This window comes from Ostrea edulis, chromosome 10, assembly GCF_947568905.1.
Source record: "Ostrea edulis chromosome 10, xbOstEdul1.1, whole genome shotgun sequence".
Taxonomy (NCBI): Eukaryota; Metazoa; Mollusca; class Bivalvia; order Ostreida; family Ostreidae; genus Ostrea; species Ostrea edulis.
The window spans coordinates 41,973,495-41,992,996 of NC_079173.1; the positions used below are offsets into that span (position 1 = coordinate 41,973,495).

The 19,502-nt window shown below is 34.9% G+C and overlaps 1 protein-coding gene across 2 annotated transcripts; it reads left to right on the forward strand.

The window, feature by feature from the left end:
• Window positions 1-16,559: 16,559 nt before the first annotated feature.
• Window positions 16,560-19,481, forward strand: LOC125681636 (uncharacterized). 2 transcript variants are annotated; one of them, XM_048921800.2, is made up of 8 exons: window positions 16,560-16,841; window positions 16,934-17,031; window positions 17,112-17,237; window positions 18,131-18,285; window positions 18,416-18,528; window positions 18,652-18,791; window positions 18,935-19,150; window positions 19,233-19,481. In XM_048921800.2, exons 3-8 carry the CDS (start codon window positions 17,198-17,200, stop codon window positions 19,463-19,465), a joined length of 897 nt encoding a protein of 298 aa, XP_048777757.2. In that variant the 5' UTR covers window positions 16,560-16,841; window positions 16,934-17,031; window positions 17,112-17,197; the 3' UTR covers window positions 19,466-19,481. The 2 variants fall into 2 exon arrangements, with proteins under 2 accessions (XP_048777757.2, XP_056007362.1); XM_056151387.1 differs by having other exon boundaries at window positions 16,560-17,031.
• Window positions 19,482-19,502: the final 21 nt, after the last annotated feature.

The following is a 19,502-nucleotide window of genomic DNA, read 5'->3' on the forward strand; positions in this document are numbered from 1 at the left end:
TATTTCATAATTTATTACGTTTACATAAAATCAATACATGAGTTGCAATGTAGAACGTCATCGCTTTTTAAACCTTTGCTACCGGCTTCTCCTATCATTGTGAAACAGAATTCACCAATCGCTGGCTTCCCACAACAGATAACCTTAAATAGGAAACATGGGTCAGTTTTACTGTGATGGTCCTTGCAGTGGCTGCATTAGCTATTATGTTCAATATAAATACAAGAAATCCCTCTATTTTATGTGCCTGACTGATCGGCCAATACTTTGAGAGCTATGACCGAATACCTCTGTAGTCACAATCACGTACAGATTTACACCATTGCTCTTGATACATTTCAAGTTCATTTGATGCTATGAGTATATATCATTGTGTTAAATAGGGAGATCATAAAGGGAAATGAAAGGCAAAGATAACGAACAGTGATCAATCTCATAACTCCCATAAGGAATACAAAATATATAGTTGGGCAAACACGGACCCCTGGACACACCAGAGGTGGAATCAGGAGCCAGGAAGACAATGCATCCGCTGTCGACCCTGTGAGCCCTATATCCTGATTAGGTAAACTGATCTTTCGTAGTCAAAATCAGTATGCCAAGAACAGTCTAACAATCGCTATGAAACACGTCAAACATAATTTGACACAATGATTGGCTGTATTGGCAAACTATATCGTTATAAAGATCATAGGATTTGCGAAAGCTGACTTTAATCGAGATTGTGGAAGCCCCTGTACCACCAACTTGTTTGTCAGTAACTTGCCTCGATTTAAAAACTTATTATACGCAGACGCTCTTGCGTATCGAATCATTTGAGATATGTAAACACTATATGCGGGTGATAATGGGATATTGCTACATAAATATGGGAAGTTGACGACGGAGAAGCTGAAATCATCTCGTTCGTCATATAGTTGAGTTGTCAGTTTGCCGTTAATATCTACTTTCAATAAAATATCTAAGAATGAAGCAGAAGTGGACGATTCTTTAGTGTTTTTCATTTCGAGCTCACGGGGATAAATTAAATCGACATATGAATATGGAAGCTATTATTGTTGATAGATGAAACGTCTTCGATATTATATAAATTTCGAATTGAAGGCCACAGCGAAATATTTTTCTTCTGTTAGTGTTTTGTTGTTGATAATTTCTGCTTCATATAAATAAAGATAAGCTAACAAAAGGAGCACAATGCGTGTCTATGGGAATTCTAACAAACTTTTTGGAAGACCTGATCACTAAAAACCATGAACATATTTTCAATGAGGAACTTTAACATATGTTTAATTTCAACTTCAGAGTACTTCTGCGTGAAATAAGAATGTATCCATTTTGAGAAAGTGATTGATACTGTGTGGATATTGTATCTTAGATTACTGGTATTTTGATATACTGATAACTCCGTTCTATTGGCAGACCCCCCCCCCCAAAAAAAAATATGCAGCAGCAATTAAACATTTTCGATCAGTATTGTGATCTTTGACATCTGAAGGTAAATGTAAACAAAATCAAAATTTCTGTTTTTGGTAGAGGGAGACAACTATGTTTTTTTACGAATGTATGCAAGTAGAAATTGTTGATGGATTCATGTATCTTGACGCGGTTGCCTAGAGGTTAGAATATTCGCCCCGCATGAGGAAGGCCGGGGTTGGAATCCCGGCTGCGACAGACCTATATCATGTACCAACTAATAGCAAAATTTGGATTATAAAATCTAGAATATTGGAAAAAAACACGTTTCCCATGTACCATTCTGGGAAAAGCACACAATAAATCTTTAAAATAATTGAGAGTTTCTATCACTCTTTCAATAGTGAACTCATATTTTATAAGAGTTGTTTCACGAGTCCTTAAAAAACATGGTGTAATGTGCAACCCTAAGTATAGATTGCATGTTGGATGCAAGGTAAAGATAACGAACAGTTATCAATCTCATAACTCCTTTAAGCAATACAAAATAGATGGTTGGGCAAACACGGACCCCTGGACACGCCAGAGGTGGGATCAGGTGACTAGGAGGAGTAAGCGCCCCTGTTGACCGGTCACACCCGCCGTGAGCCTTATATCCTGATCAGATAAACGGAGTTATCCGCAGTCAAAATCAGTGTGCCAAGAACGGCTTAACAATCGGTATAAAACATGTCAGACAGCATTTGACCCAATGCGAGGTTGTACTGACGAACTAGATCGTTATAATGACCATAGAACTTGCGAAATGCTGACTTCAATCGAGACTGTATATGTCTCACAATACATGTATGGCTGTGAATATGGGGATATGCAACTGTTCTTTGATTTTAAAATGCATCTTAAATTGTAGGCATATCCTTAAATGTAAAAGAATCCACGCCGAATTTTATGGATTATGCAGAGCTAATTCGTTACCCATTTTTGATTATTCTTAAAACAACTATGATTTCGTAAAAGGGGTAAACTACTTAACTCTTTGCAGATCTAACATACCCTCCAAACGTTATTTTGTATAATGTAATGTGAATTTGCCATGGATAGAATGTGTACGTAATATTTTGAATGAAATTAATTTGACATATTAATGGAATTATCATGATACAATACAACCAGAATACTTAAATCAGACTGTTTTTAAGTCTCTTGTTTTATCTATTTATTTTTTTTTACAATATTTGACACATCAATATAAGCAAAAATGAAACTGTGATATTTTCGTTGTCTTCACCTTTCCTCTAACATAATTCAAAGAAAGAATTAATCCTAGAGAAATATTTCAGTACATTATCTATTACATTTTTCAAGACCGGAAACCGGACACTGGAAAATTATACCACGAGATGATGGAAGTGGTACCTTATGGAACTGTGAAATGGATGACGAATATCCTTATTTGTGAAGATACTTTGATTACTAATTGTAAGAAGAGGCTGATCCTCAGTTACTATCGGCAACACTCAAATACACTTAAGGGGCCTCCGTGGTCGAGTGGTTAGAACATTGCGCTCAAAATCACACGGCCTCTCACCTCTATCGGCGCGGGTTCCAATCCCGCTCGCGCCGGTAAGTGAGAAAGTTTCCCTGTTTACTTTCGGAAGGTCGGTGGTCTCTTCCCAGGTACATTGTATCTTGGTTCTCTCTTCTACCAATAAAAACTGGGCGCCACCATATAACTGAAAAATTGTTGAGTGTGACAGAAAACATCCAAACAAACAAACAAATACACTTAAATTCATCATGATGTTTAATTTGCAAAATAAAAAAAAAAACATGTAACTTGTAATATATGTACATGTTATTACTATTTTATGGTCTTGATCAATAGCCTAATAGTATTAATAGATTAAACATCATGCCGTAATGATATGTTTTATTGAACTGCTACACATATCAGTTGTACTGATTCGTAAAATTGATATCAGCTTATTCAAATCCAACGAGTGTAGATTATACTTCTATATTCTGGATGTTATACTGATTGGCGTGAAATATACACGTATGTGCATGCATGTGTACATGTAGTAAGTTTTTAATGTTTTAAATGACACGCATGTAGAATGTACTTGTGTACGATTAATTTGTGTTGCGATATTGTACAGCTTTATTGCTTTCGAATTTTCAAAGCATGGGTAGAATTGAGAAAATTACCATTTTAATGAAATGACAATTCAATATTGTATGTACCCGTTAAGTTGGTTTCTTTTGAGTTGTGTTCCATTATTGTGACATCATTAAAATAATATGTGCACGTGACTAGAATAAGCAGTAATGGTTCATAATATTACGAACTTAAATGTTTTTGTTCTCCCGATATTGGCTTGGATAATTACAGAATAAAAAAAATATAAACGCTGATTTGTATTGATTTTATGAGTTATGAGATTGATCACTGTTCGTTATCTTTACCTTCCATACATGCACAATGTCAGCATGGACGAATACACTGTACACGTATAAATCAATGTTAGTGCTTTGAAATACATGTAAATGTCACCATTATTATATCTTATTTACTAATGCAAATGGTTAGATCAAATAATAAAATGCGTTTGATTCACTACGCAGCAATAAAGTAAGCATATTAGTACTAAAGATAGAAAATATGCGATGCAGATATCCGTACGCTTCATTTATCCGGAATATTTTGCTGGGAACCAAAGTGTCTGGGTTAACGAGGCTCCACGGCAATTACTAGGAGGAGTCAGTTTTCCAGGTGAATAAGATGTAAACCTCACTACATCTGCATTATTTATTTATACAAGTATTACACTGTTTAGATTTCTCTGTAATCTTTATATGCAACGTTTATGAACATGCATTGGTTAATAGATTAGTACAGTCAATTACAAGCGCTGGTCTGAGTTAGCGGTAGTTTAACTACCGCTGGGGATATATCAAGTTCTTTGAAATATTCTCAAATTCTCAAAGGACGCAAACCAAAGGCAAAGAAGAACAATGAATCAGAGCATAACGTACACAAGTAAATTAAACCATGTAAAGATTTGATGAGGTCTCTCTGTAATTATACCACAGCAATCAATTACTGTAACAACCTAATAAACAAACACATAACTCGAGAAAACATATCATTTACTGACTGAAATTAATGAGCACGCAATTGATCTTTTATTCTTTCTTATACCTAAAGTCAGGGAATTTCAAATCTACATATATTATCTATCTATCTATATAAATGTATCTATATATATCTATCTATCTACCTAATCTATATATATATAATTATATATATATATATATATATATATATATATATATATATATATATATATATTATTATTATTATTATTATTAAAAAATATGAAAAGAAAACAGAAATCCTCCGTAAAGCGTTAGCGCTTTCATTACATCTTCAGAAGCTTAACGAAAATGTATACATAGCAGTATCATAGTAACAGTAATTGTGACGTCAAAGTAAGCGGATCGTTAAATGTCTATATTGTGACGTCATGGATAATGTACAACAATGATCTGGAAAAAGTACGGGAAAATCATAGGTAATTATAAAAGACTATTAAGTTTTGGCTTTAGAATGAAAATGAAATGTTTTTCTTTTTCCCGTCTCTGAATAGCACTGGCACATCTGAGTTTATCAAATGGGGAAATCGTTTTTTACCACACGTTTCCAGGTGTGCACTTAACTGGATTTGTCTGTATTCAGGTGTACTGATGTGCTGCTTATGTACACGTACACGGGCACGGAGAGTGTTGCAGTTTCACCAATGTAATATTCCTTGCATCCAGGACATGTGATGGCGTATATGACATTCTTTATATCGCATGACATGTTAGCATTAACTTTAAATCCTCGTCTGTTCAAATTATAACTGGTCCCTTCTGTAATGTAGTCAAATGTACCGCATCGAGGGTCCGTACACATTGACACTGTATAAGTACGGTCATCTAATTGGGAGGAACAAAGTATTCTCTTAATATTTCTGGGCTGGCGTTTACTGCTAATAAAACGACAGTTCTTGTATATGCCTTTTGTTTGTTCATCTTCTCTAAGTAGCCTGTTTAATTCATAAACAATTGAATTGATGTTTTGATTTCTCGGATTATAAGTATGTACAAATGGTATTATTTCTCCGTCATTAGCACATCGTGTGTTTGAAAGTAGCTGTATCCTATCGCACTCCTTAGCCTTCATTATTCCATCGTCTACAAGTTGTTCTGGGTATTTTTAGCTTAATAAATACAATTTTAATTCCTCCAAGCGGATATCCCTCGTGTCGATATTGCTGACAATGGTACAAATCCTTCTTGCGAGATTATATGGTATAGCTGTTTTAGTATGGTGGGGATGGCATGATCCGAAATGCAGGTATTGGTGTGTATCTGTGGGCTTATAATACATATCCGTATTTAAGCTGGTATTTTCTTTTAATATAAGAACGTCAAGAAATGGCATTTGCGTATCATCCGTTTCCATCGTGAATTTGATATCCGAGTTCATTTGGTTTAAAAGATCGTCAAACTCCGATAACTTATCGACGTCATCATCCCACAAGATAAAACAATCATCTAAATATCTCTTCCATTTAGGCTGTATGTTATTTGCAAATTCTGCCCCCCCCCCCCTCAACGTACATAGTTGATCATGTAACTTATGCTCTAGATAGCCTAGGGTTAATGTTGTATAGGTAGGTGCGACTTTTGTCCCCCTTGCAGTTCCCTTAGATTGGAAGTAATGATGGTCGGAAAAAGCAAACGAATTGCTGTCTAGAACTAATTTTAGTGCTTCTAAAATAAAATCCTGTTGGAATCTGTCATTAAGTACATCGGGATATTTTTCCATCCAGAATTTTACCGCTTCCAATCCTAATTTTGTAGGAACATTAGTATATAAACTAATAACATCCAGAGTGACAAGTTTAGTGTTGGGGGTGACCTGAGTAGGTAAATGATTTATAAAATCCAGATCGTCTCTTACAAAACTGGGTACTTTTTGGCAATATGATTTTAAAAGTATATCCAATAAATGACTCAGTCTCTGCGTTGAACAGTTTGGTCCTCCTACTATGGGCCTGAAGGATAAGTCAGCTGGATCCAGACAAGTAATACATACACTATTTTGATTTGCTATAGCATCCTTAATAATTTTAGACTTGTGAACTTTAGGTAAACCATAGAATTGACTCTTTCGGAATTCAAAGTTTGTCAGGTAGTCCTGTTCTTTATCTGTTAAACCTTCCGATAGTGGTCCATATACTAGATTTTTAATTTTTGTAATGGTTTTCTTCTCATGACATTTGTGTAGTCTATCATAAAAATTGTTGTCTTGTAACATTTGTAAAAATTTTATTTTTGTAGAAATCCTTATTCATTAAGACAATTCCACCTCCTTTATCGGCCTCTTTAATAATGATAGTAGGGTCATCACGGAGGTTTTTAAGAGCATTTTCCTCTTCCGTAGAGAGATTAGATTTAATATTCCTGGGTTTGTTTGGAAAATGAATATTTTCTAATGTGTCACAAACGACATCCAAAGTTCTATTTCTTCCTCGTTTTGGATTAAACTTTGATTTATTTCTTACAATGTTTGTTGGCTCTGCCTCTGTAGACTCGGATTCAGTCACTGGTCTCACTTTCATGAAAATATCCATATAGTCTGAGTCGCCGAGTATGGGAGTTAACATCCGTTTTAAGCTCTTGATTATCAAGGGATACATCCAGAAATATAATTAAGACAGAACCAAAAATATTTAATCTTTCCGATAGACAACTAACGGATTCCGAAATAAAACTACTGTCTAAGGGTCTAAAATACACCCCTACACCTCATGTCAATAATCAAGACCTTAAAAAGGATGGTAAAGCCTATAGGTTAGCTGGGATGGCATGTTTGTATTTGTTTCTTTGTGCATTTCCTCTAATTTGTAGTATCATTCAGGATTCGCATATGCTGCACATGAAAGGTAAAGATAACGAACAGTGACCAATCTCATAACTCATATAAGAAAAAAGTAGATAGTTGGGCAAACACGAACCCCTGGATACATCAGAGGTGGGATCAGATGACTAGGAGGAGTAAAGATCACCTGTCGACTGGTCGCACCCGACGTGAGCCCTATATACTGATCAGATAGACGGAGTTATCTTTAGATAAAATCTATGTGCAAAGAACGGCCTAACAATCGGTATGAAACACGCCAGACAGCATTTGACGCAATGATAGGTTGTATTGACAAACTAGATTAACAACTGTGGTAGGCAGAATGCACCCAATTTCACAGAGCGATCCGATCTTTCAAATGACAACAGAACTTCATCTCTATAATTAGTTTTCTTGAAGATTGTACCAAACGATGGTCTAAAGATGAGAAAGGAAGAGGTTGATACCTTGTTAAAATAAATAAAACGTACAAGAGGAATACCAAAATATCATACACGACGCACTAGAACGAAACTACGCACCATATATCGTTTTGTGTTTAGCAAATCGAAGTGATAAAAGCATAAAATAGGATACGTGAAGTACAGCTGACAAAGCTTGTAATATTTTATTTGTTTGTAAGGCACATTATTCTAGCTGTATTTCAAACGAAATTGTCGTTAATTCCATAGTTGGTTATACAACTTAAACTCAATGTTCCCTTTTCAAAGGACATCTTTTTTTCAAACTCACATATTTTTTGTCCAATTTATCATTGAGTAAATACTCGTTTATACTTTTTTAGTCCCAATCAAAACCACTGTAATAAGTAACATTGGAATTATCAAACAGTGCATACGACTACAGTATGTGCAATACAATTAAGATGTTACTAGCAACGCAGTATGGTCAACAGAAAGATAATACCAAAAATGAAGAACTGTGGAGGTTAGCACTTATTACAACATCCAACGAAACTTTTACAGTGAATGAAATAACTAGACTTGACAATGATATCCAAATATGAGAGTTAAAATTTTACGAATAAAGAAAAAACATTTTTACATAATGAAGTAGAAAAAAATGTTTTGAATGGAACGCTCTTTAAACTGTGATCAAGGGATTTCTGTTCAAAGTGAACAAAATTAAAACTTCCTCCAGCAAATAAACTCCAATATCAATGTTTTATTAGAAACACCGGGACACTGCAGAACTTCAACGCTCATTCCCGATGAAAAGGTGAGGATAACGAACAAAGGTGAAAATAACGAACAGAGCGATCAATCCTAAAAATTTTCACAAAGAACACATATTCATTGATTGATTGTATCTTGTTGGTCGTCTCTCTTTTTCGACCGCAGTGATGTAATATCTAAATATGCGTTCTTTAAATGGACACCATCAAGGTTTACTAAAGTTTAAGATTGTAAGGCACTCTGATATTTTGTGTTTTTCAGACACAAACGTCCACACTTACAATACTAATTTGACATGAAATGTTTTTATACAAGAAGTAGTCATTGGTCTGCCATGTTAGCGTTAAAAACTTTCTACTAAATACAACATCATGGTAAATGTATTTAAATTTCAGCACTTAAGAAACGGGTGGTGATATTTCATAGACAAGAAATTGTTACCGAAATATTCGGATCTTTATTTCTGCACTTTGATAAGACTTGATCTGTATATACTGACGGTCCTTGAATAAACAGGAGAGCCGGTAGGGTATATGGATTGTTTTACAACACTCAGAAGTTTGATATTATAAAAGAAAATCCAATGTTGAAGTGGTTTTGCCACAAGCCTCACATTTCACAGTGGAGCTACACCCTTATGATATTCAGGACCACATGAAACATTTTCATAGACTTGCATAACCGCACGTGGCACCCCGCCCCTACAACGTAAATTTAAAGTAATATTGGCATATTGTTTAGAAACAAAAGGTAAACGCTAAAAACCACTATTCCCACAGAGAGATGTAAATGACAACATATCTTGATATATTGTTACTTTTATTGGAAACATTTGTTTCACTCAAAACAAAAAACTAAAAACACCATATAATGTGTGCGACTTTATTAATTTTACTCTACTAGAAATGACGAAATATAGTAAAATTGTGGTCTGTTTGAGCTTGGCCCCTCTATTGGGCTTTACCTTTGATCCAGTTTGGGTCCTTAAGGCGGTTTCCAGACACTCTATCTCAGGAGGTTGCATCCCTAGCTTCAATTCCTTAATCCACCATTAATTGCTTAGGTTAAAACTTTCGATGTTAAAAAGGTTATATCATAAAAAAATGTCCAAATGAAATATGAAAACCCTATAACTCACCACTCAGCGGTTAAAACTATGTAAAATATTTCAACATGCAATATCTATAGACCTATCATTTATTGACACTCGCCCTAATGCGTCATTATACGTTTTGGATCTTCCCCTATAATTATTACGCCATGTACTGGACATTGAATCCATTCTGTGAACCCCGTATCTGCACCCGTATGTTTGAATAGGCATGCGCTTGGCGAACTCTGCGTTGTAGTCTTTATTTCAGGACACCAACGTGTTACATGGTGTCAGAATACGAATATTGCGGAAATGGAATATATACTACAGTGGTGGATTGGGAGCCCGCTAACTTACTGGAGGCCTGAAAAAAAAGTGTAACATGCTCAATTGATTTTCAGTGGTTCCTTTAAAGCAAGGGTGAAGAGGAACAGCGTTCTTACCTATTTTCTAAATTTGGGTCATGAACAAAGTTAGGGGCATTTTCAACATATGGACTCTCACAGCAGAGGAAAAAAAAGAAATGGGAACATTTTCAAAAGCCCAATCCTGCATTCGCCCGTAACTATTTCAATAATGAAATCCCGTGCACAGCTACGTTTGACCTGTTTATCACCAGAATTATTTTTAAGGAAGGACTGAACATATGCTAACACTGATGGAATGACCCATGCGAGGGTAGTGTTCGGTGTTGCATCAGCCGAGATCAGGGGGAACTGACCAACGAGGGTAAGGATCTCACGCTTGACAACGCCATTGAAACAGATCAAAGATTTGAGTATCCCCAGAAGCAGCTAAAATTCATGGGGATCGGTCCAACAGATGTCCATGCCGTTCACGCTCGAAAGCGACCAATACCTGGAACCACACCTGGAGCCAGTCGTCACAAACGTTCTAAGGAATATCAAGATCTGCGTCAAACGGAAATCTTGGGGACATTGCAGGAACATAATTCAAAAAACGATTGTTAAAGCTGCGAATGGAAGAGGCATGGACTGTGGCAAACCTCATGGTGTCATGCAGTTATGTTTTGCAATAAATGGAATTGATTTGGAAAATTCGTCAATCTTATGTTAAGATTAATGAGGTAACCGCACAGCCAGAAGTTGTGGGATGGGGATGAAAGTGATCAAGAATTTTACATTTAACTCTATAATTATTACGTCATATGTTACAATTTATTTTAGATATACTTATGAGCTTTAGATATATCGGTATTTTTATTGGTGTGAATAGACAATTGAATGCAATCTAGTTTGTCAAGTATGTGACAGTCAGAGTGAACATTTTGTATTGTACAGGTTGTAATTGTTTCAATTTTTAGTTCACCTTTACCTTTGACCTACCAGTGGTTTGAGTTTATGATACTGCGGACCAATACATTTTACCGACTACTAATTAATTTTGCATGTCTTACTAACCCATACACTATATAAAGTTAGAAACCCTCCCAAAATCCCCACTGTAACTTTATACCAATACGGTTATATTGGATAGTCTGGGTAACACATATTGATTCACTCGATGTAACGTTAATATAATGGATGTCTGGAAAAAATTACATTCATCTTGTAATCCATGTTAAATATATGTAATTCTACTGACAGTCGTATTAATGTTATGATCATCATTAATCGTAAATATCTATTGCCTTTTATGTCTTGTGTTTTATGTATGTCTATTTTCTTGTGTGTGCGAGTATGTTCTCATATTTTTTCTTGTTTTTTCCCTTCTAGTGAAATAAAAATAACTGTCTGAAACCGACCCAGTTTTGTGTTGTTTGGAACAAAACAGCAACCCTGCGACACATATATTGTTCACGCAATGCATTATGTGAACCCCGTCTCTGCACTTGTATGCTTGAGACACTATGCATTCTAGTTTTTTTTAGTTCAACACATGAACAAGACAGACAAGAGAAACAAATATACGCCCGTGAATTTACTCACATAACATGAACTTGAATCATCACAACTTATGAAAACATTTACATTTTTATATGATTTAGATTGACCCTGGTATTCTTGAAAAGATATTCCCATATGAAATATTGATCTCCTGTTATGGCCCGATCTTACCACTGGGGCCCTTGAATTGAACAAACTTGAATTTGCACTACCTTTACATGCTTGCATATCAATAAAATTAAATATGGACCAGCTGTTCTTAAGATTTATAAAGATGTTTCCCTATATTTTCCAAGACAAGAGGTTCATGGGCCATATCACTCACTTGAGTCACCTTGGACAATATCTAAAGATTTTCGCTCTATATTTGCAAGTAAAAGTTTGATACCTATTGTTGTAGCAACCTAATCCCGGGCCAATGATTTTTACAAACTTGAATCTGCATTATATCACACAGATTTCATGTAAATGAAACTGAAACGGAAGCTTTCATGAAAAATTCTATTTTACTAGCTCAATTGTTCTTGAGAAGACTTTTAAAGATTTTTCCTACATATCTGTATGTAAAACTTTTAATCCCTATTGTCGTCCCATCCTACCCCAGAGGGCTTGATTTTTAACAGACTTGAATCTGCACTATATCACGAAGCTTTCATACAATGTTCAACTCTCCTTGCACAATGTTTATTGAGATGGTTTTAAAAGATTTTCCCATATACTTGCATGCAAAACTATGATTCCCTATTTTAGCCCACTCCTAGCCCCACACACCCCGGACCATATTTCTACTATCTTGAATCTGCATTATGTCAAAACTTTTTATGTAAAAGTCAACTTTTTTGGCCCAATGGTTCTTGAGAAGATTTTCATTTTTTTTTTCTATATATTATTGAAATTTCGATCCCTTATTTTTTTAGAAGAACAATTTTAAAAAGATTTTCCATATTATTTGTTTGTATGGAAAACCTTGATCCCATATTTTGGCCCCATCCTATCCCCGGAGGTCATGATTTTAACAAGCTTCAATTTGCACTATTTCAGGAAACTTTCATGTTAACTGCCTGACAGTTTCGGTAAAATTTAAACGTTTCTGGTTCAGTGGTTTTTGAGAAGATGTTAAATGACCCCATCTCATTGTTTTGCCTTTTTCTAATTTAATTCATCTTAATGAAGGAGGCATGGCCCTTCATTTGATCAGACTTGAATCATTTTCCTAGAGATATTATTTACCCGGTCTGGAGTTTGTTTGAAATTGATTCAGTGGTTATACTGAACAAAATGATGATAAACGTAGTAAAATTTGGATTCAACTATCGTATAGTGGTGTTTTCCACGGGATTATAATTTTTTTTATTTTAGCTGTTACCTTGCTTTGCACCAAATCTGTACTCGGAAAAGTGCACCCATTGCGACTGCAGTATTTGCAAGATAGATAGCTTTTCCTTGTCCGCCAACATTTATTCCGCATACCTTTGGTCACAAACTACCAGGAAATGGAGGAAAATTCACCTTCAGAAGCCCATGTGTTAATTTTCAGATTTTATTACCATGGCAACCAATTTTCAAAAATAATGTATATGGTTCTTGAAAGCACACATGTGAAAGATTTTAAAGGTCCATCATGACATCTGATGCTAGCCTGGAAATGGGTCGAGATACACTCAGGCACCTGCCATCTTGGAAGTAAAAAAGCAACAAAAATGAGGAAAATATACCCATTTTCAACCCCTCCTAATTCAAAAAAAAAAAAATTTCCCCAGTATAATGACAGATATCAACTTTCAGCAAAATTCCTAACCTTTCCAACAAGGCCAAATTTGCAATAGGGTCCTTGATTCCTTTTCGAGATATTTTACATCAAAGATGCAGCATGCTCTTTTCAACTTACCGTTTAAAGTGAAAGTAGAATTGCCCGCCTAGAAGTCAAACTCTCATACATCTCACAGTCACAGTTTCGAATCCCATAAAAAGGCACTGGATCAATGTAGAATGGTCACCTCCCTATATTAATACAGATATCAATAACAATGAAACTATTTAAATTCTATAAAATACTCTTTTAACATATTTACATTTTAACCCTGGTCACTTTAGCTTCGTATTGGCAATTCGCCAGGTATATTGAGACTTTAAAGACTGCGGAAATTCTACGACATCATGAAATACCTATACTGTTTAAAAATTTAAGTTTTTCCGAGTAAAATGATGTATCATACATGGGGAGTTATTGTTAATTATATCTTGAAATGAGTGAACAAAAACTGCCCTCTTCACATCACTGTTTCCAGCAGAGTTCTTCCCCTTGGTAAAGTTGAAAATAGAATAAAAGACCCACAACTGAGTGAAATACATGCGATTTTGATTCCAAATAAAGACTAGAATTGTATTTCAAGGAAATTTGATGTGAAATAAAAGGAATTGTAGAGAAAAAAACCCTGAAATGGCCAGTAAGGATGTTAACTTGAGCAATCCTGGAGAGTCTGTTTTTTGTTTTTTCAAGTTCAAAAAAAAACTTATTTCAATGAGAAATTTGCCCTAAAAATTGGTTCGTCTAAACCGTCACATCTTTAATAAATTACCCTGATATCATGCTTTTATCTAATAAACATAAGTCAAAATATGACACCTTTGTATGAAGAAGAATATTTGTCAAGGAAGATAACTCTAGCCAAGAAAAAAAAAAAATCTGATGTCATTACTCTATTATGACATCACATTACGTGTTATATTATGATGTCATAGTTAAGCTAGCCTATGTAGATCCACTGGTGTAATTCAAATAGACAAACAGAAGCGAAGCAGTTTCATGCCAGGATGCGTATGGATGACATATCAAAAAGTTTCTGAAAAGTCGGTGTACTCCACTAGATGTACAGTGTATCACACCTATGTTAGTGATCCTTATGCAATATACAGTGAATTCAATAAAATTGAAATTTATATTCTGAAGCTTTATCTGTTTCTCTATGACTACCTGACAGACACACAGACAGATACACACAACACATACATAGACAAACACACACAGACAGACACACACTGATAAACACACACATAGAACGGGTATACACAGACAAACATACATATACAGACAGACAAACACACACACATACATATACAGACAGACAAACACACACACAGACAAACACACACACGGACAGACAAACACACACACAGACAGACAGACACACACATAGACAGACAGACACACAAACACATAGTCAGTCACACAGACAAACACATAGACACACAGACAGACACGTACACATGCATGCGCCTGCATGCACGCACACACGTACGCACACAGAAAGACACGCACACAGACAGACAGACAGACAGACACACACACACACTCACTCACTGATTGACACACACACACACACACACACACACACTCCCAGACAGACAGACAGACAGACACACACAGACACACACACACACACATCCATCCATCATTAGCATTGCAAAAAACTTTCATAGAAAATTTATGGCTGAGGAGAAATTTCTTGCATTCACACTCGACCAATTGCTAAGAATACTTCTGACATATTTACTAATCGATGACCTTCAATTTCAATGAAATCAATAATATTAAGTATAAACCTCATATTTAAAGCATAAACATCATATTTAAACACAATAAACAAAAAAAATTCTTGCCTGGAAAATTCAAGTTTCAAGCTGATTTGTGCTTAAGGTCACAAACTACCAGGAAATGGAGGAAAATTCGCCTTCAGAAGCCCATGTGTTAATTTTCAGATTTTATTACCATGGCAACCAATTTTCAAAAATAATGTATATGGTTCTTGAAAGCACACATGTGAAAGATTTTAAAGGTCCATCATGACATCTGATGCTAGCCTGGAAATGGGTCGAGATACACTCAGGCACCTGCCATCTTGGAAGTAAAAAAGCAACAAAAATGAGGAAAATATACCCATTTTCAACCCCTCCTAATTCAAAAAAAAAAAAATTTCCCCAGTATAATGACAGATATCAACTTTCAGCAAAATTCCTAACCTTTCCAACAAGGCCAAATTTGCAATAGGGTCCTTGATTCCTTTTCGAGATATTTTACATCAAAGATGCAGCATGCTCTTTTCAACTTACCGTTTAAAGTGAAAGTAGAATTGCCCGCCTAGAAGTCAAACTCTCATACATCTCACAGTCACAGTTTCGAATCCCATAAAAAGGCACTGGATCAATGTAGAATGGTCACCTCCCTATATTAATACAGATATCAATAACAATGAAACTATTTAAATTCTATAAAATACTCTTTTAACATATTTACATTTTAACCCTGGTCACTTTAGCTTCGTATTGGCAATTCGCCAGGTATATTGAGACTTTAAAGACTGCGGAAATTCTACGACATCATGAAATACCTATACTGTTTAAAAATTTAAGTTTTTCCGAGTAAAATGATGTATCATACATGGGGAGTTATTGTTAATTATATCTTGAAATGAGTGAACAAAAACTGCCCTCTTCACATCACTGTTTCCAGCAGAGTTCTTCCCCTTGGTAAAGTTGAAAATAGAATAAAAGACCCACAACTGAGTGAAATACATGCGATTTTGATTCCAAATAAAGACTAGAATTGTATTTCAAGGAAATTTGATGTGAAATAAAAGGAATTGTAGAGAAAAAAAACCCTGAAATGGCCAGTAAGGATGTTAACTTGAGCAATCCTGGAGAGTCTGTTTTTTGTTTTTTCAAGTTCAAAAAAAAACTTATTTCAATGAGAAATTTGCCCTAAAAATTGGTTCGTCTAAACCGTCACATCTTTAATAAATTACCCTGATATCATGCTTTTATCTAATAAACATAAGTCAAAATAAGACACCTTTGTATGAAGAAGAATATTTGTCAAGGAAGATAACTCTAGCCTAGAAAAAAAAAAATCTGATGTCATTACTCTATTATGACATCACATTACGTGTTATATTATGATGTCATAGTTAAGCTAGCCTATGTAGATCCACTGGTGTAATTCAAATAGGGCGAGAAAGCGGAAGTGCGTAATTTGACGAGATTGAACGAGATTTTAGCTACTGGAGATAAACAAATCCACGTGGTAACGGTAAATAGATAACAGGATGGCATTTTCCATCCTATATTGGTTGAATTACGTGTCTGGAACCAAAAAACTTCATCAAAAGTCCGAGTTAGCGGTAAAAGCAGACCATGTACTAAAGTTTATGTTCGATCCCGAACTTAATTACGCCCAGGGAAGAGTTCACGCCAGTATGAGAGACAGAAGTTACCACGTCAGTGTAAGTGCACGTTCTGTGTCAATTTTCACCTCAATATTACTAATTATTTTTTTTAACTTGTCAGAAAGTATTCATTCTGTTCCTTCATTTAGGTCACATTAGGGGATAATCACACAGTTTCTGACAGCATATGTGATTGTGTGAACGGGCAGGATAAATGTCACCACAAGGCATCTCTCCTTTTATATGGGTATGAAATGTTGAAAGTATGCATGCCTTAGATTTTTTTAATATATGAATAGTTATAAAACTTTATAATATTCTATTTAGCTATAAGAATGTTAGCAAGACGGATGTGAGGGCTTCTTGGATCCAGCATCCTAAGAAAGCACCACCAAAGAAAACAACCACTATGGATGAGCTTTTTCCACCTTCACAAAAAGTGGCCAATTACAGGTATTCTTAAGAATATGAAGAAAGTAAACAAATTATCTTAAAGTATCATATTTTATGAAATAGTGTGTCAATTAAATGGGTAGTTGAACTATTTATCATTATAAACTTGTTGATAAAATCATCTGCTTATCTTTTTATGCTGGTATTACGGTTATATGGAGTGAACTTTAGATGTCCCATGGATATAATAGATTTTTATATTCTAAAATTATTTATTTTTCTTGCATTGTTCTAAACAGTATTGGGTTCAAGAGACTTAATATGCTATCTAATTACTTTGTTCTGTTAGGGCTACATCAAGACCAGTTGATGATACAGATGTTGCTTTCCTGTGTGATAAACTTAATGCTCTTGGTCGATTTTCAGGTTTAAGATTATGCTCGAAAATATGTTGTTTTTTTTTTTGGTGATTTCGTTTTTGTTTTAAAATGTTCAATTGTTTCATATTTGAATACTGGGCCTACAAATACTCAATGCTGGATTTTCTACCCTATAATAGGGACTATTGATATTAAGTAGTTCAGTTTTATGCTGAACAAAAAAGTGTGATTTTACATCATATCAAAACTTTAACAACAATGGGCTTTGAGTGCAGTTGGTACATGTTTTCATTTTTATTGTTATTAACATGTATCATATTCTAAAGTTTGTTTTGAGGTTTATTTTCCTACTAGAAGATTTATTTGTTGTAATGCAACATTCCATCACTTAAGTTTATCAATAATGGCATAAAACATAAACATGTTGTACATTGTATTAAATTGGAAATCATTATCTTCTAGCATATATATATATAGTTTAAAACTCACATTTCTCTATTGATGTTAAAATTTCATGAATAATTATTCATAAATTGATTGTAAATCATTCATGAACACAAATTTTACATGTAGCTATGCTGTGGATAGTGTCAAAAGAACCCCCATCCCCTACACTGGATATTCCTTATGTAGAAGATTTATTGCTGGGAGAAGCTTACACTAGTGCTACAGACAAGATACAGTGGTTGAAGACAAATCTTGCTATCCAAAGGGAGAAAATAGAGCAGGTAGATACATGTACAGTTAGTCATATCCTTAGGTAAAAAAAAAATTGATGAAGTCAGTTCAAAGGCAATAGATAAAAATATTTTAGTAGAAAAAATTTAAATAACATTAGAATAACTCGTGTAATTTCAGGTTGCACAATTGACTGTTGGGCAGAGGAACAACCATCTTTGGGCTTTGGTCAGGAAAAACCGCTTAACTGCATCCAACTTTGGTAAAGTGCTTGCTGCTATCCGACGAAATAGGTAAAACGTCATTCTTCTTTAATAAATTTAATATTGAATCAGATTGATCATGTTGAAAATAAATCCTAAAGTATGTTTTACACCTCAATGTGTATTTAAATCATTTTGGTAATATTGTTTCAGGTTTCCTCCATCATTATTCAAACAGGTTCTGGGCTCTTATGATTTGTCAACAAAAGATGCCATTCTATGGGGTATCAACAATGAGTCAGTTGCCAAAGCAAAGTATTGCTCATACGGTGATGCAGTTGTTGAAGAAACAGGTATAATTTTCTTTTTATGATAGTTATGTTACAGTAAATGCTACATTATACCAAGAGATTATTTCATATTTTTGCTTAAAATACACAGACTCAGTATACAATTTTATAAGTCAATACACAACATTGTGTCCAAACCTTTTCAGGGGTGTGGCTACATGAAAGTGGTGTTTTAGGGGCAAGTCCTGATGGGATTATCCGCCGTGCAGCAACGCATAAATATAACCATCAAGTAGCTCAACTGACAGACATACTGGAGACAATGAAATTGATGTCAGATATTTTGGAAGTTAAATGTCCTTTCAGTGCCAGGAATATGACTATTCCTGAGGCCATTTTATCAATCAAAGACTTCTGTTTAGGTATTTCATATTCTTGAATTAGTTATCTCCTATAGCAAATTGAAAAAAAATTCATTGACTCATATGAATTTTATATTGCTAGACTTCCAGGTTCATGATGGCAGACAGATGTACAAGCTAAAGGAAGATCACATCTATTACAATCAAGTACAGGGACAGCTACATATTCAGAACAAATCCGCCTGTGACTTTGTTGTGTGGACCACCAAGGACATTGCCATAGTTAGGGTTCTTCAAGACAGTGCATGGGACCAGAACATTGCAAAACTTATTGACTTTTACTTCACTCAAATAATCCCCATTGTTCAGAAGTAAAATGTCAGTTTATTTAGTTTTTTCTTCTTCTCTTATA

Coding starts and splice junctions, on each gene's coding strand:
- LOC125681636 (XM_056151387.1), top strand. CDS start 17,198: ATGAGCTTTTTCCACCTTCACAAAAAGTGGCCAATTACAG. Junction 17,238..18,130: donor CAAAAAGTGGCCAATTACAG/GTATTCTTAAGA, acceptor TTTTACATGTAG/CTATGCTGTGGATAGTGTCA. Junction 18,792..18,934: donor TGCAGTTGTTGAAGAAACAG/GTATAATTTTCT, acceptor AAACCTTTTCAG/GGGTGTGGCTACATGAAAGT.